Raw genomic sequence first — 18478 nt, 5'->3', positions numbered from 1 at the left:
TTAAACTGAAGGGATGCTATTGATTAATAGTAGTTCATGGATCGGTAGTGCTTTTTATTTTTAATTTGAATTCAGTATTTATTTCTTTTCTGAAATCTTATTAACGAAAATTTAAAAAATAAACAAATAATGAAATGTATCCTCTTGGTATTAACCTAATTAAATTAGTATTTGTTGAATTAAAATTATTAAAAAAAATAGCAGGTGTATAATTTATTAATTTCGAGTCAAACCAAACGTTAGCCTTGCAAATTCTGACACATTGCTAAATCCCTAAAAACAATCATGAAAATGCCACACCGTTGGGTCTTTTCAGTTTTGGCGTTTGATTAATTGTTTCAAACATGGCCAATAATATGGGTAGACAAATCTAGAATAGAAACATGGCTGGGAAAAAAAAACAAAAACAAAAATAACAAGAATCTCATAAACGGCTTGGAATTAAAATCCAAGATGAATAATTTCTCCAGTTTCCTTATACAGGAAGAGCACATATTCTCAATTTTGTTTTCTTTTTTAACCAACCGAATCAGCCCCACTACACCTCAAAATATAAAAGCCAAAAAAAAAAAAAAAAAGGTGGGCCTCAGCTCTACTACCCAAAACAACAGCCACACCACCTATTAATGAACCTACATATGAAAAATTTCAACAAAAGAAAGAAGAAGAAAAAAACAAGGGAAAAAGAATTTATTTGTGAATTGGACTATATATGTTACAAATCCTCCCCCGTAAAGGATTGCTGATCTTCTAAACTAAATGCAATGGTCGATTACGATTAACAAAGCCAGACCCGAACCAATCAATCAAGACGATTTATTTAACGCCACTCCACCACCGGAGAGAAATGCGACCCGACCACAGTTTTTTAAATTGACGAGAGCCTCGTGGGACTTACCGAGCTTCAGATCGACATAAACCGCTGTCAGAATCGCCTCTACGCCGCCGGGCTTCAGAGCCAGCGCTTGAGACACGAACCGGTGAGCTTTTTCGAGCTCGCCTTGCTTCGCAAACAAGACCGCAAAGTTGACATAAACCGCGGCTCGAGCCTCTTCCGGCCTGAGGAACGCCACGCCTTCCGGCGGGGACGATGACAGGGGATTCTTGGCGTTTGCGGGCCCGAGATTGGGCTCTTCGTAATCGACGGCTCTGTCGGCTTGGCGCTTTTCCCAGTCCTCTTGTGTGAATGGCAATACGACGGTGCTTTCGGATAAGTAGACTGACAAGTACTCGATCGCCTCCTTTTGCCTGTTCAGCAAACAGAGAGCCTCGGCGGCGAAGACGTGGCCGAGGAAGAGGTAGATTCTAGAGCATTCCGGGAGCTCGATCAGAGACCGAGCGCTCGAAAGGGCTTTCACGGGATCGTCGAGCTCGAGATCGACGTACGCCAGGTCAGCGAGAACGGCTTGCTTGATCGAGAGATTCTCCTTCTTGCATTGGTCTTCGTAGAGCGCTAGAGAGTTCTGGACGAGTTCCACGGCCGCTCCGCCTTTCTGCTCTTTCGCGTCCCCGTTCGAGTTAGCCTGTCCCGACTCTGTGTTCTGCGAGCTCTTGTGGTTAGGGTTCTTCGACGGTGCCGTTTCAATGGCCTCGTTTTCTTCTGAGGTGGGATTCGCGGAAGGATGACCCGACTTTGCACGCCTTATCTCGGACTGGTTCAACAAGTACAGGGCGTTGTGAAGACACTGCCGGGCAAGAATAAGCGACAGTATCGGCTGTTTTTCACTACCCAACAACAAATCACTCTTCTCGAGATCCGAGTTATTTCCATTTCTCAACATGCCGTCTTCCAAGACTAGGTGTCTCCATTTTCCTCGCCCGACGACACAGATTCGGACGCCAGATCTCTCCGCCGGCGAGGCCGGGTTGTGTTTCAGAAGACCTTTCCCCAAAGCCATGAGACAGCACTCGGCGACTCTGAGCCACAAAAGAGGCCGGTTGTAGAGAATCAAACCCGCCTTTTGAAAACACCGAGCAGCGAGAAGAGGTTTCCCACAGGCTAAGTACTGCATTCCACAGTTGTATATTATGAGGAGAGAGTTGTCCTGAGAAAAAGTCGAGAGCTTTTGAGGCTTGTCCTTCCGAATAGACGAACAGATGGTCAATGCCTTGGAGAAGAAGATTGACGAGGTCTGGTATTTTCCAAGCTGATAGTAAATGCAACCCATGTTGTTGTGGAACGCACTCAGAGCTCCCACGTCCGTCCGATTACTCGATGCCATCAGCAGTTTGATGGCTTTTCGATAGTTGCCACGAGAGAACTCGAGCTGGGACTTGAGGAGAAGAGTCATTGACGAGTCTCTCCCACGTGCGATGTTCATGGCGTGCTTGACCTCCCTTTTGGCTTGTTTTAGGTTTCTAGACAGAAGCAGAAACCGAACCTTGTAGAGCTGGAACTTGAGCTTTTGATCGACTGAAGAAGCAGACTTGTCGATTGAAGTCTTGAAAAGGTCATTTGAAGCCGAAAGACCGGTTGACCTAACCGCATCCATGTCTAAAACAAAGGATTCGTACTCAAGCGTTTCCTCCGACAGAGTTCTTGACAAGGATTTCTCTTTCTCAGATGCACTATTGGCGACTAATTCGGGCCCGTCTGAGGTCAATGAACTGCTTGGAAGCGAGGAAGATTTCCCACCAAGACTGGCAGATTGTTGGACTCCAGTTACATTGTCACCTTGAGTCATACAGCTGACACCAAAAGCTTTATCTAGATACATCAAAACATCCTAAACAACGAGAAAAGAAAAATTGTGTTAACCAATCAGGTGTATGAAAACAGTACAGAAAAAACGGAAAAATTGATCAAAAACAAAAATGGCGTGGAAGGAACCGGGAATTTTGAAAGAAAAAAGAAACTTTCAAGTGATTGCAATCCACCGAGTCCTACAGAATATTAAGCACAATGGCATAGACTTATTCATCATTCTTTTTCCTTTTTTTTCAGTTTCATATAGGTAGAAGGCCCTAGCAACTCCTACATTACCCTATTATTAGCTTCTAATTTGGCCTTGGTATAAAAACACATGCTAGCTATCTAGTGACTGTAAAAAAAATATAAATATAAATAAATAAAGGCATGCAGTTTGTAAATATTCTCCAGATGAACAAAAGGTTCAGAAGTAAATAACTTAATGTTATAAAATCGGATGACATTACATATCATACAGGATATAATGCAGAACAGCCTACTCAAATACAAGAGTTATAGAGGAAGAAAAAATGAGTACAGGTTAAAGAAAAAGAAAAATGACAGATACAGAGACAAACTAGCAGAAAGAAAACCATTTCAAGCACAACAATACTTCTATTCAGCTATAAACACGATTACTCATACATCATTTTAGGTTAGTCAAACAAGTATGATAGATGTCGGCTCCAGTTGTTATGGACTCTGGAAACAACTGGTAAAAAAACAAGATAAAGTACGCAGATTGAACACCATTCTCAAAAAGATTCTAAAAAATTACTAGGTTTTATGCCTTTATCCCATAATACTTAATATTTAACCAGCTAAAACAATGATTGGTCGGAATCTATATTTGTTTTATCACTTCTACATTCCTTTTTTTTTTTTTGGAACTGTTGCTATCCACTACCTTTACTGGGGCTAGGAAGGAAATGCATAAACCATGAATACCATTTTCCAGCTAACTGGATACTTACTATTTTATCTCAATCCGAATTATCAGTACTTTTTCAGACATTTCTATGTAATATTGAAACTCAAAATCATAGGCTTCTGATTCATCATTCATGGTCAGCTTCTGTGTTTATGTAGCGAATAACATCTCATCTTTTATTGAAGGGTAAACAATTGTTTAAATGGAAGTATCAACTAAGACAATAGAAACACATAAGACCCGAGAAAGGTGATTTCGCCATGCATTTAAGTAGGGGGCAGTGGTAAGCAACTTGATCCTAACAAATAAAATATTGCTACTCATTTACCAAAAGCCCTTCATAAGAATATAAATATGATAATAGGGCACAAATAAATTGCAGTATAGACTATAGGCCACCGTGATGGTCAAACTAATTTCAAAAACTCCTAACTTGCTCAATGTTTTGCTATACCAGGACCTCGAAAGATGAAAATGCAATTCTTCACATGATATCACCTTTGAAGACATCTGAGAATAAAATGCTAACAAACGACAATGTGAAATTAGTACTTACAGCAGATTTTGGTGCATCATTGCAAGCTAGCGCCACATCCAGCAACAGAAGACAGATATTAAGAGCTGTTGTCTAAATATACAGAAAAAGGAACATCAGTAGCTAAACAACTACTTGCTACTAAACAAACATGAATTGCGGCTGTACTTGTTTACCTCGTCTATCAGTCCAATATTTTGATATAAAGGCTCGAGAACTGATAATGCCTTCGTATATTCGTGAAGATGGAACCAGATAATTGCCTATAAATTAGACCCAAACTTGTCAATCAGACCAGCATAGGGAATATATACGACAATCAACAGCAAGGGAGAACCCTTGATATAAGATAATTTAATCACTGAAAAACATAATGGGCAAACCTACAATGTTCAGAGTTGCAACACAAATATTGAATTCATCCATGTAAACAATACTGGAACTTGTCGCATCAGAAAGCTGATGTGTCAGTGTACTAGATCCTTTAGACACTGAGACTCCTTTATTCCCAACAACGACACCAGTCTCCAATTGCTCTAGAGAAGCTTGTGCAAGCTCTTCACTCCGCTTCTATTAGAAAAAGTAAACACAGACATAAAAATAAAAAAAAATAAAAAAATAAAAAACAAAACACACACACACATAATAATACTTTTTTTTAAAACAAATAACTTTTCTATTGATTTTGGCAAAATAAAAATTTACACGAAGGATGAAACTAAAATTATAAGTAGAAAACCTTGAAACATGCAACGTAACGCATGAAAGACATTATAAATTGAAATTATGTTGGCAAGGCTAAGTGAGACTGGTCCAAGATGGTATTGAAAATGTAGGGGTATAAATCATAATGACATATTAGCGTTATTGACTATATCTAGGGCAAGGCTATAAAATTGACTATAATAACAGAAATAGGCTCCGACAGGTTACAGGGGTGGAGTGCAAATCAAATTATGCACTGTAACTCTACATAAATGTGAATTACAAACAGCGGAAAAATATAAACACGCAAGTAGATAAGTTACATGTCAAGAGCTCTTCATATTTCTGGTTCATTTATGCATAGTCCAACAAGTTTTGTTCTAATTTCAATTTGGAATTCTAAAAATCTGATCCATAATTAAAGTCAGGTGGCGGACTGTAACAATACAACCAACCTATCATCTACTTCACATTTAGAAGGGGCACCTATAACACTGCACGACAAAGTTAGATACAACCAACAAAGTTGGAATTCTAAAAATCTGATTCATCATTAAAGTCAGGTGGCGGACTGTAACAATACAACCAACCTATCATCTACTTCACATTTAGAAGGGGCACCTATAACACTACACAACAAAGTTAGATATACCCCTCAACTAAAGAAAGCGAGACGCTGATAAACACAAAATTATCAAGTTATCATAAGTGTTCAACTCTCGTAACCGACCTCAATGTAAATATAAAATGGTTTGGGGCTTAGGAGCACAAAAGGCATTGTTATGCCATGAATTACATCAAGATTAACTAAATTGCTTTATTATCTGGTTATACATGACTTCCATCGAGGTTCACTAAACAACGAACAGGGCATAAATTATTCAAAAAATGGAAACGTGGAACTCTCAACTTTCTTATGCAAAAGATATAATAAGCTACCAAACAGAAAAAAAAAAAATAATAATAATAATAATAATAATAACAATTAAGTCCTTAATACAGGAAAAACATTTGGTTTATTTCAACTATTTGGACTTGGCCAGATATTCACATGCCATTTGTAAATGCAATAAGAAAAACATCACTGCTTCGCAATTTGACTTGTATAAAAAGCACAAATGGGAGAAAAGGGGAAGGCTATGTGCACCTTTACATTATTAAGTGCGTCAAGCAACTTTTTCGGGTCTGAACAGCCATCCCGGAAGTACTCGGCTATTGCAATGTTGTGCAAAATCTGATAATTGTAACCACAACGGCCAAAAAAGAAAACAAAATGGCTATATTAGCACAAACTTACAAAGAAATTTATGGCTACTTTGAACTATCTGAGCAAAATCTATGGCCCAAAAATAAATGCCAGTACAAGACAGACACCAGTTACCTTAACTTGCAATCTAGTAAAGCCTCCAAATTCAAAACACTCCTTCGTATGTGGATAGTTTAAGGACTATAGGATTGCTCACATTTTTTTATTACAATCATTAGCTAGGATCTAAATTGCTTTCAACCTAACAGATTAAAAGGGGAAACTCAACCTAAGTGACCACTTCTTCTTCGGAAGAACCTAAAGTGCACAGACATTTTAATCAATAAACTAAACACAACACGCTCGCATAAGGTAAGACTGACTAGGAAATAGATTTCACCAACTCATTTCTAATATCTATTTATCCAATCCAGAAATCATAACACTCTCTTTGAGCAAACGAAATCAACTCGAACAAAATATTCACATTCAATCACTCACTCACATGCGAGAAAAATTCACCGATTTAACGAAGAAACTCAGTAAACGAACGGGTAATTTTACCTTCGGATCGCCGGGCTTCTTGAGTAAGAGCTGACACAACACATCGGCGCAGTCGGCGAACTTCGCGGCCTGAAAGTGCAGAGCGGCGTCCTTGGCAAGCGCCGCGGCGACGGAGAATACGGCATCGTCCTCCGCCGGCGAGAAACCGGCGTCGCGAGCCATCGCCGCCGGAGCAGGAGACGGCGACGGAGACGTTGACGAATCTCGCGCTTCCATAACCGGATCGAACCAATCGAAGCTCTAAAAAATTCAAAAAAAAATGGAAAAACAAACCTAAACCAAAAATGCGATTTCACCGCTGAGAGAAACAGAATCGAAAGGCCGAATCGGAGGCAGAGAAAAATAAAAGACTAGTGTTGAAGCGAGACTTTGCATCAATGGTAACCCTAAGAGAGAGAGTGAGAGGGTAAGGAGGGAAATTGAAAACCCTAGGAAAAGGGTTAGTGATGGTTTGGTTGAGTTTTTTTCGTTAAGATGAGATTGAGATGTGTCCGATTTGCAGAGAAGAAGAGAGAGAGTGAGAAAGTGAAATAGATAAATAAATAAAGAAATATAATAAATATTCGTAAAGGCTACTACATTTGGGTTTTGGGGGGGTATTTTACGAATTTCATTTACATTGGTTTTCCTTTACTTTAATTTACGTATGCAATGCAAATTTTATGTGAAGACTAATTTATAGGCAATTATCACATTTAAAATCATTGTTAATTTTGATAAATGTATTCTCGATTTACTCTTGATTTTAGTGAAATTTGCGTTTTTCTGCGAAAATAAATCAGTAATACTTACCATAATGAACAATTGAAGAGTGATTAACTAAATTGAGTTAAAATATGTAATCGAACCCTACATAGATAGGGATGGCAATTTGATCCGTTACCCGCGTTCCGACCCGTTACCCGATTTATTCGGGTCGGGTAATACCCGTTCTTTTTGGGTAAACGGATAAACGGGTAATACCCGTTAAGGTTTTAACGGGTCCGGGTACGGGTAACGGAATAGTCATCCCGTACCAGGTTACCCGGGACCCGACCCGTTAACTTTTAAATATTTAAAAATATAATAAATCATATGTTTACCTAATTAGATGATATATTTTAAACATTGTTTTTAAAAATATAATAAATCATATATTTACCTAAATATGATATATTGTTTGTAAACTTTATATTGTTGATGGATTTTTATTTTATAAACGGGTAAGCGGGTCTACCCGACCCGCTACCCTTTTTTTAAACCGGATAAACGGGTAACGGGTCCAACATTTTTAACCCGTTTACCCGGCGAGTATCCCCGTTACCCGGCCCGTCTCAAAATCCGGGTAAACGGGTCCGGGTAACGGGTAAAAAATTATAACGGGTACGGGTAACGGAATAGGTGTACCCGGTCTTATCCGTACCCGTTGCCATCCCTATACATAGACGGATTGATTTCACATTGAATAAAAAGACAATTTGTCATTCAAATTAAAAGATAACCGCCTCAAATAAATGTAATTTATTATGAGTTGTTTAATAAAAGAAAATAGCTAATCTCATAGAATAAGAGATCCAAACACAATTTGACATGCTTACTATAATGATTCAAATAACGAATTGATTCTAATAATATTTAAATATGATGATATTTAAAGTCAACGATTTTATCGCAAGAGACATGTCGTGGGTCATAGCTTTTGCCTCCTCAAGAGGGGCTAAGAGGCTCATGTTTTTAGACGCGCCTTTCGCGGCTAAAACAACCCATCTATAATCTCTAATGATACACCTCACTCCATAAAAGGTATTTGTGTCATTAAATTAATGGCCGCATCAACCGAGACGGCCCAAAGACCGATCAGTGGAGGCACCCAAGCTCAGAGCGACGATGCGATACTCTTCAACAAACCCGTTGGTCCATTCCACCAATTCGGTCAGAGACCACATGCTTCTCCCAGAGACGACGTTAGTCCTGTGATTCCATGATCCTCACACGAAAGCCACATACAATTCTAGATTACGTACCTTAAGGGAGTCCTTGACTTTGAGGAAAAGACTCATAGCATCCTCGCCTCGCGGATTTTTACTACGCTGTCGAAACCATCAATCTTCCACACCTTTCAGGCCCACGGGCATTCCCAAAGGCGTGTAGGACCGATTCAACACCGCTTGAGCACACCGAGCAGCTTATTTCCTCCGTGATTTTGCATCTCGCAATGATATTTTGGGTCGGAATCCTTACATACCCGGCACACGAAAAGCCTGGTCTTGGACGGGAGATTGAGACGCCAAAGTTTAGTCCACCAATCAGCGTTTTCGGAGGTCGTGGAAGAACTCGCCATGGGAGAGGAGGTCAAAGCCACTCTATAATAGCTCTGTACTGAGTACTCTCCGTCTTTAGAATAATGCCAACGGAGCACATCAATGGCTCCCAATCTACTCACCATTCCCTAATGATGGTCGTCGCGTCCTCCTCCTCGTGGGACGCGGAATCCTTTTATTGCCAATCGCCGACATACTTTCCCCGTCCTCAATCCTCCATCTAAAGCCCCTCTCAATGTTTTTCCCCACATCAAGCTACTCCAAAAAAAGGAGCTAGATGACCGCAGGACTCTACTAATGAGGCTGGCCAGTCTTCGAATTAGACGTCAAGCATTCTTAACAAGGAAAGCTTGGTTTGAATCTACCAAGATCACAAAATCTCAAGCCTCCGTCCATTTTGTGCTTCACAATCTCTTCCCACTTGCTCCAATGTATTTTCCTCTCCTCTCCTCCATTACCCCACCTAAATTTTGCCACATATGGATGCCGTCGATCAAAGCCTTCGGGAGTCAGAAGCAACTCGCCACATACCTAAAGATAAATGTTGAAGTATTTACGTGTCATTCCTAGTCTTTAGGCATTTGATATTATCTCCTCCGGAAGATTTAAATAAGTTGTTAGAGTTATTGTTAGTATTTATCTCTTTCCCTGTATTTAGGAATGGTTTGTTATCATCATGATGTATAAAAACTCTCGCTGAGAATGAATAAAAGATTAGATCAATTCTTCCTTCTCTGATCTCAATTACGTTCATGGTATCAGAGCATGACCAAATACGGTAAAAACATGCAAGGCCTCACTTCTTCCTTCACAGAAATCACCACAATTCCGCAACCATCACCCACCATAAACTCTGATCATTTCTCTACTCAAATCACCAACCATAAACTGAATGGCCAGAATTATCTTCAATGGTCACAATCAGTCCTTATGTTCATCTGTGGAAAGAGCAAAGATGAGTTCCTCAATATCACTGCTACCCCGAAGGAAGATGATCCAGCATTCAAGACCTGGAAAGCCAACAACAACATGGTGATGTCATGGCTAATTAATTCAATGACCCCTGACATTTGGTGAGAATTTTTTGCTATACTCCACAGCAGCCGAGATTTGGGAAGCAGCCAAGATCACCTTCTCTAGCTCCGAGAATACATCAGAAGTGTTTGAAACTGAGAGTGTTCTTTATGAACTAAAGCAATGTGATATGTCTGTTACCCAATTCTTCACTTCCATCACCAAACATTGGCAGAAAATAGATCTCATTGATACTCACAATTGGAAGTGTCCTGAGGATGGAAAGTTGTTCAGGTCTATTGTAGAGACAAAAAGAGTTTTTAAATTCTTATCAGGTCTCAACAAAGATCTGGATGATGCAAGGGGAAGAGTCCTCAGCACCAAACCTCTACCATCAATCAGAGAAGCATTTTCAGTCATCAGACATGAAGAGAGTAGAAGAAAATTCATGATGGGAGATGCCTCATCAACTGCTGTCAATCTTGATGTCTCTGCCTTATCAGTCTCAAGTGAAGGTCAAAGTCAAGCTGCCAAAGTCTACACCGACAGAAGAACCAGCAAGAGACCATACTGCGATCATTGTCACAAGCCAGGGCACTACAAAGATACATGTTGGCAGATCCATGGAAAGCCTGCAGATTGGAAACCTCGGAAATCCTCATCAGATCAAGAACACAAGGGCAATCTGGTCTCCTCTCCACTCTTCAGCAAAGATCAGCTAGAACTTCTTCAGTCTTTGATCAGTCAATCAAAGCTGAATACTCAAAGTTCAACTGGAAATGCACTCGTGGTAGCAAAAGGTAATATTTCACTGGTTTTTCACTCCAAATCTGATGATTCCTCCTCATGGATGGAGCTACTGATCATATGACTGGTAACCGTGAATTATTTACCTCATATCATGAGAGTGACAGCTCAATATCAGTAATCATAGCAGACGGCTCAGTCTCATATGTGAAGGGCATTGGAACAGTAAAAATCTCATCTTCTTTGAGGCTCAACTCAGTGTTTTATGTACCAAAGTTGAACTGCAATTTACTGTCTGTGCACAAGTTGAATAAAGATCTGAAATGTACCACTCACTTCACAGATGACTCTTGTGTTTTTCAGGACAAGGCCTCGGGGAAGATAATTGGCAGTGCTGATGTCAAAGCTGGGTTATACCTCCTCAAAAATCCTCCATGTTCTAGTTCTGCTTTGGTGTCAAATAAGAAATCAACAAATGAAGAAATCATGTTGCTACATTATCAACTTGGTCATCCAAATTTCTTGTATCATTCAAAACTCTTTCCTTCATTATTCAGCAATAAGAATTTGAAATCTTTGAAATGTGATATTTGTCATCTCTCTAAGCATACTAGAAAGTCATACCTACCAAACTCATACAAACCTTCAAAACCATTCTCAATGATTCATAGTGATATATGGGGGCCTTCAAAGTTTTCCAACATTTCTGGTGCAAAATGGTTCTTACTGCTTATTGATGATCATACTAGGCTCACATGGGTTATTTGATGAAAAACAAGTCAGAAGCATCATATCTCTAATCCAACAATTCCACAAAATGATTCTCACTCAATTCAATACCAAAATTCAGATTTTTCACTCAGATAATGGTACAGAATTCTTTAACTCCATACTGAATGAGTATTTCTTGTCCCATGGCATTGTGCATACAAGTTCCTGTGTCAAAACACTCCAGCAAAATGGAATTTCAGAAAGGAAAAATATGCACTTATTAGAAGTAGCTAGATCACTCATGTTTACTACTAATATGCCTAAACAATACTGGGGAGAGGCAGTACTTGTTGGTGGATCGAGCTCGCATCTGACACGAACGATCGCTCCGATGCGACTCGTTTGAGATGATTCCACCATATAACCATATTAATGCGGAAAAATAATTAATTACGCTGATCATAGCTAATTAAATTATGGTTATAATTAACAAGATCTAGTTATGTTTAATTAATTTAATTCACGAGAGCATATAAGTCAAGCAACCGATATAGAGCGAAAAACGAATACTTACAGTTTTTGGCTTACGAACTGAAAGCTTTCACAATCTTCGTCTTGAGTCGTCTTGATGAAGGACTCGAGGATGACACCTTAGTCTTCCGAAACGTAATCTCCGAGGCGAATAAGAAAGATGAGTGGGCACAGTCTTTATCTCACTAGATCACGAAACTAGGTGTTTCGAGATCTCTCTCTTATTTTACTAAGAATGGAAACGAATTTCCGAGGGGAAGAGAGGCAGAAGTGCAAGGCCAAGGGGAGGCTAGAATGCACGAAATTTTGACCAAAAATTTCTTAAAATAATTGCTTATTTTTGCCTTCTCATGAACCCCTATTTATAGTAGTAAAAGGAGATATTCATGGAATCTTCAAGAATATTTTATTTCCTTTTATTGTGTTCACACTAGAGGATTTAATCTAGGCGCTTGGGTCTCAACAAGTGAATCCTACTTTTTCTCTCATCCATCAGATCAATATCTATGGGATATTATTCTTTTATTTAAATAGAGAATAATTTATTTAGTGAGATAATAAAGGAGAATATATTATTCTCCTAAATATTCTCCTAAATACTTTCCTTTAAATAAGGAGAAAATATATGACAATATCTTATATTTTTCTCTCTCCTTTATTTAAACAACTAAAGAGAAAATATTGGTAAATACCAATATTGAAATTTCGAACTTGATGGCACACGGCCAAGGAGATTTGCGCAAACCCTAGTGCCAAATAACCAAATTCGAATTTTTCATGTGTGCAAGGCCCAATTGCTTAAAACCCAATTAATCATTTATTTACTTGGTCCAACAATAAACAAATAATTAATAATTGTTTATTTACTTGATCAAACAATAAATAAACAATCCTACCATAAATATTTATTTAATTCTGCGAATACCCGTTTTCCAGAATTAATGTTGTCAATCACAATTACAGTAGTGAGATTAATAATGATAGACATTATTATACGAAAGTTCTTATCCGCCTTTATCAGAGCCGAATCGGGGACTATGGACCTAGTAATAGGAGCTTAACAAATCCGATGAAAAAGACGAAATAGTCATTTCTCTTTTGTCCATCGATTCGTCTAATCTTGATCAAATACTCCACCTTGTAAGCCAAGACTGAACTCTCCTTTATACTAGAATTATATTTACTCATCGTGACGAGTGTCCACTGATATAGTCAGTTCGTGATCAAGATCCTCCAGGTTCAACCCGTGTCAAGAGAAGTCAATTTTTCCGTTATACTTCTCTTGATACATATCAGCCCTAAGCATTGTTGCTTCCCCAGCGAAAGATTCTTTCGAACGTTACTTACTTCGAAAGTGCTAGCAATCTATCGGTTCTGGAATCAACCCTTAGGTGAGTGAACATTAACCTTCTTTCAGGAAGGCTGGATTCCGTATCTGTAAATCACTTCCCACTCGAATTATGCTCTGAGAAAACTCCCAAGACATAAGCTGTGATTAGCATGAATAGCCTTTTAGCGAATGAGTCAAAGAGCCTAGTAACATAACCCAGTGTCCATGATCACTTCAGGATTTAGATCAAGTCTCACTGTGACCATCATAGTGACCTCGGTTAGTGTGTCGTAATGGTCCTTAAACGACACATATACACCAAGACCTGTCCAGGTCGTACACTTACCACAAGTGTAGAATGCTCCCACATAGTGATCAGCCTTCACCCATGTGTTCCATATATATGACTTTAGATATAGCTTTCCAGGCGTATATCAGTCATCGACCATGTTTTAGTACACCGCCCGAACTCAGGTGCCCAGCACGTGACTCAGTTAGATACGGAGGCTATGGAAGATAGTTGTTATTGATTCTAATTGTTTAGAACTCAACCCACTAATCATATAATGCTAATAAAGTAATCTTATTATCGAATTTAGTAATCATTTATTCATTATCTTCAAGTGGGCAATATTCCCAACAGTATTCACAGCTGCTTACCTAATAAATAGAATGCCCTCAAGAGTCCTAAACTTCTCAACTCCATGTCAGAAATTAATAGAAAGCTTTCCAAACTCAAAACTCATGTCCACCATACCTCCTAAACTGTTTGGTTGTTCAGCTTACATTCACCTTTATGACCAAAATAAGTTAGATCCTACATCCTTGAAGTGTGTTTTCATAGGTTACTCTCCATAAAAAAAGGGATACAAATGCTATTCACCATCATTGAGAAAATATTTCCATACCATGGATATCACATTCCTTGAAAATAGTCCTTTCTACACCTCAATTCAGGGGGATAATCTGGTAGAATCTCAGGATAAAGGTCAGCCTATCATCACCACTACCATCATTCAGCCTATTCAAAACCAGACTCACATATCAGACCCCATCTCTCCGTCCAGTCCCATACCAGATGTGACTCAAAGCTGCCAATCATCATCACCAAGTCCAATGTCTCCTGGCAACCATGGTCAAGGTATTACTGATAAACCTTCTTCTCAGACTGATAATGAAATATTTGCTGATGATCTACCAATTGCACTGAGAAAGACTGCTAGAAGCATCACTCCTTATCAGATGGAGGACTTCATCTACTATGGTAATCTATCAGCCAGTTGCAGAGCTTATGTCACAAAGATTGATCAATATCAGGTGCCCTCAACAGTTCAGGAAGCCTTGTCAAATCCAGAATGGAAGAAAGCAACTTATGAGGAGATCAGGGCATTGGAGAAGAATGACACCTGGGAGATCACAACACTGCCTCCTGGAAAAAGGACTGTTGGGTGTCGATCGCTATTCACAGTGAAGCACAAGGCTGATGGATCAGTTGAGAGGTTCAAGGCCAGGTTAGTTGCAAGAGGTTTTACTCAAACTTATGGTATTGACTACCAAGAAACTTTTGCTCCTGTGGCTAAGCAAAACACTATCAGAGTATTACTTACCCTTGCAGCTAACCTTGACTGGCCCTTACACCAGTTAGATATTAAGAATGCATTTCTTAATGGAGAATTGTCAGAAGAAGTCTACATGGACATTCCTCCTGGATTTGAAGATCAACACTCTCTAGGGAAAGTCTGCAAACTAAAGAAAAGTCTATATGGCCTCAAGCAAAGTCCAAGAGCTTGGTTTAATAGATTTTCTTTGGTTCTAAAGCAAGCTGGCTACTCTCAGAGTGAAGCTGATCACACTCTCTTCTCAAAGCATGGATCTGATGGAAGAATTACAGTGCTCAGTGGCTATGTTGATGACATTGTAATTACAGGTGACCATGAAGAAGAGATTGCTAGATTGAAACAAATGCTAGCCACATAATTTGAAGTCAAAGACTTGGGACAACTGAAGTATTTTCTGGGAATGGAGGTGCTCAGGTCTCGTAAGGGTATCTGCATGTCACAAAGGAAGTATACTCTTGACCTGCTCAAGGAAACAGGAATGCTATGATGCAAACCAGCAGACACACCTATGGAGCTTAAACTCAAGCTAGATACAGCTGACTCAGAAGAAGCAGTGGACAAAGGAAGATATCAAAGGTTGGTAGGCAAGCTGATTTACTTAGCTAATACAAGACCAGATATTGGCTTTGCTGTCAGCTTGGTTAGTCGTTTCATGAGCAACCCAAATGAGTCACACATGGAAGCAGTGTTCAGGATCCTAAGGTATCTCAAGGGAGCTCCAGGAACATGCCTATTCTTCCAGAAGAACTCAAGTAGACGAATTGAAGTGTTCACTGATGCTGATTATGGAGGTTCCCAGACTGACATGAGATCTACATCAGGGTACTGCACGTTTGTCTATGGAAATTTGGTGACATGGAAGAGCCAAAAGCAGTCAGTCGTCTCACGTAGCAGTGCCGAAGCAGAATACCGATCCCTTGCTCAAGGAATTTGTGAAGGCATTTGGCTCAGAAGATTGCTTAACAGCCTAAAGATTCCATGTGAATAGCAGATCCAGCTCTACTGTGATAATGAAGCAGCCATCAGTATTGTGAAGAACCTTGTGCATCACGATCGCACTAAGTACATCGAGATAGACAAGCACTTCATCAGCGAGAAGATTGACAACGAGGACATCAAGTTATACCATGTTCCTTCAAGAGGGCAGATAGCTGACATCTTAACAAAGGCTCTCCCACCTCCATTGTTCAGAGACTTGAGTCGCAAGCTAAACCTTCTTAACGTATATAGTTTAGCTTGAGGGGGAGTGTTGAAGTATTTACGTGTCATTCCTAGTCTGTAGGCATTTGATATTATCTCCTCCGGAAGATTTAAATAAGTTGTTAGAGTTATTGTTAGTATTTATCTCTTTCCCTGTATTTAGGAATGGTTTGTTATCATCATGATGTATAAAAACTCTCGCTGAGAATGAATAAAAGATTAGATCAATTCTTCCTTCTCTGATCTCAATTACGTTCAATAACTTTAAGGACCGATTGTATAAGCACTTTTTTCCCCGCTTGGGATTTTATCCCGTATTAATTAGCGCAAATCTTAGCTATAATAGGTTAATTAGAATATGTGAAATGGTAGCTAAGTAAATCTTTTTAATTTTTTTAAACGTTAAACACATAATTAGACATCAAATTAAATTATCCACCTTATATTCAATGACTATATATGAAATATTGGTGAAACATTGGCTATTTATCAATTCAACATTTACAATGGTTTAATTATTTGTATTTCCTAATTACTATTCAATTATATATATATATTATATTAACATGGAACTTCAAGTATAAGCCATGTACTCTGAGTAAGAAAGTAATAATTTCATAAAGATTCCGTATTTTTTTTTAAAATGATCACACAATTATATAAAATAAAATTAAAAATTGAGAAAATGCACGAATGGCTCGATTTTAAAAAGTCTTTAAAATTATATACGAGATGTTGATGTCTTTTTAGATCAAGAACTAAACTATTCTTATTCAAGTAGAATAAATATGACTAAAAGAATCACACCAAATTTTCTCCCGACCACCAAGGAATAACTGGAAAGGTCCCTAATAACTAATAAGTGCATTATCTCTCGTTAATTTTATGATAATTTACCAGCATATTATATGTTGTAATCATTCAAATAATGTTTATAATTTGCCATCTTACATTTGAGTGTTTATGTGTGAATTCCGTGATTTTTGACCTTTTTTTTTGGATCTTATGCCAAGTTTTTGAAAGAAAACATACTAGATTAGCTAAAGAAGGGAGCAAAAGCTGTAGTTGTACAAGCATACAAGAGCAAAATAAGTGGTGTTCAGTGGTTGTATTGTGGTACAACAATCTTGTATTGCGGTATAAATATGTTATAAGCCACTTTAACTTAATTAAAGTTCATTCGAATTATATTCAAAGGGGACTTTGAAATTTCAACATAACACACTTACACACTGATTTTCAAAGTTTAATGAGAGTAGGGAGACGTAATTCGACTCGAAGGCTTTCATCATCGAAACAAAGATTTGAGTCATCAATTTTCGTGTTAATTATCTTCTACGTTCTCTATCACTAGTTTTGTTTCTCTTTGTGCATCCTTGATTATGAGTAGCTAAATTCATAATTACGGGGAATTTCAATCCCAAAATATGAATTTAAGGTTATGTTTGGTTGTCATCTCCAAAACAGTTTTTGACTTTTCAAATGACAAAAATAAAAAACAAAATGAAAAAAGCTGTTTGTTTCTTCGCTTAGAAAACTAAACTTGAGTTGTATTGCAATTGTTTTTCATTTTTCTTCGTAAAAGCAGAAAAGTGTAAAAAGGTGTTTTCATTTTTTTTAACTCTTTTTTCAAAACTCCTCTTTCTCTCTCCCTGCCTCTTTCTCTCTCCTTCCATCTTTCGCTCTCTTCTTCTTCACTCTCCACAGTCACCGAGCCAACCTCCACACTGCGAACCACCGTCTTCTCCGTTTCCACCGAGTCAACATCTGTCGATCTCCCCGCTCACTGCCTTCGCTGATCTCCGGTCATCTTCACGGTTGTCTTCTCCGATCATCTTCTCCGGTTGTCTTCTCCGATCGTCGTCTCCGGTTGTCACTAAGTCAACCTCCGCCGCTCTCACCGTCTTCTCTGGTACGGCAAGAAGATATGGCAGAGATCGAGCGCGAAGCCGAGGCGGCTGGTCGCGGACCGGCGCGTGACGGGGTCGGTCTCGAAGCGGAAGCTGGCGGCACCGGCGGGGACTCTGGGGGCGAGGGCGCTGGCGCTGCACTACGCGAACGTGGTGATCGTGATAGAGAAGCTGGCGGCGTCTCCGCAGCTGATCGGAGTGGACGCGAGGGAGGATCTGTACTCGATGTTGCCCTCGGGGCTGAGGGCTCTGCTGCGGGAGAAGCTGAGGCCGTTCTCGAGGAGCCTGGCCTCGTGCTACGACGCGGGGCTAGCCCGCGAGTGGACCGAGGCCATGGCCGCCATTCTCGAGTGGCTCGCGCCGCTGGCCCGCATCACCATTCGCTGGCAGTCCGAGTGCAGCTTCGAGCAGCACAACGGCGGCTCCAAGGCCCAGGTCCTGGTCGT

The 18478-nt window shown here is 39.4% G+C and overlaps 1 protein-coding gene and 1 pseudogene across 2 annotated transcripts; one reads left to right on the top strand and one right to left on the bottom strand.

The window, feature by feature from the left end:
* Positions 1-403: 403 nt before the first annotated feature.
* Positions 404-7202, bottom strand: LOC149397866 (Tetratricopeptide repeat (TPR)-like superfamily protein). 2 transcript variants are annotated; one of them, XM_089615189.1, is made up of 6 exons: positions 6671-7202; positions 6008-6094; positions 4543-4722; positions 4332-4418; positions 4177-4248; positions 404-2726 (listed from the first exon to the last, which is right to left on the bottom strand). In XM_089615189.1, exons 1-6 carry the CDS (start codon positions 6884-6886, stop codon positions 807-809), a joined length of 2562 nt encoding a protein of 853 aa, XP_089471315.1. In that variant the 5' UTR covers positions 6887-7202; the 3' UTR covers positions 404-806. The 2 variants fall into 2 exon arrangements, with proteins under 2 accessions (XP_089471315.1, XP_089471313.1); XM_089615187.1 differs by having other exon boundaries at positions 4543-4725; positions 6671-7201.
* Positions 7203-9849: 2647 nt separating this feature from the next.
* Positions 9850-11129, top strand: LOC149397865 (uncharacterized; annotated as a pseudogene).
* The last annotated feature ends 7349 nt before the right edge of the window (positions 11130-18478 follow it).

This window comes from Urtica dioica, chromosome 5 (assembly GCF_054948205.1).
Source record: "Urtica dioica subsp. dioica isolate 48M chromosome 5, U.dioica_male_clone48M_v1_H2, whole genome shotgun sequence".
NCBI classification, from domain to species: domain Eukaryota; kingdom Viridiplantae; phylum Streptophyta; class Magnoliopsida; order Rosales; family Urticaceae; genus Urtica; species Urtica dioica.
Note: the sequence above shows the minus strand (reverse complement) of the source record. Positions and strands in the feature narration are given on the sequence as shown.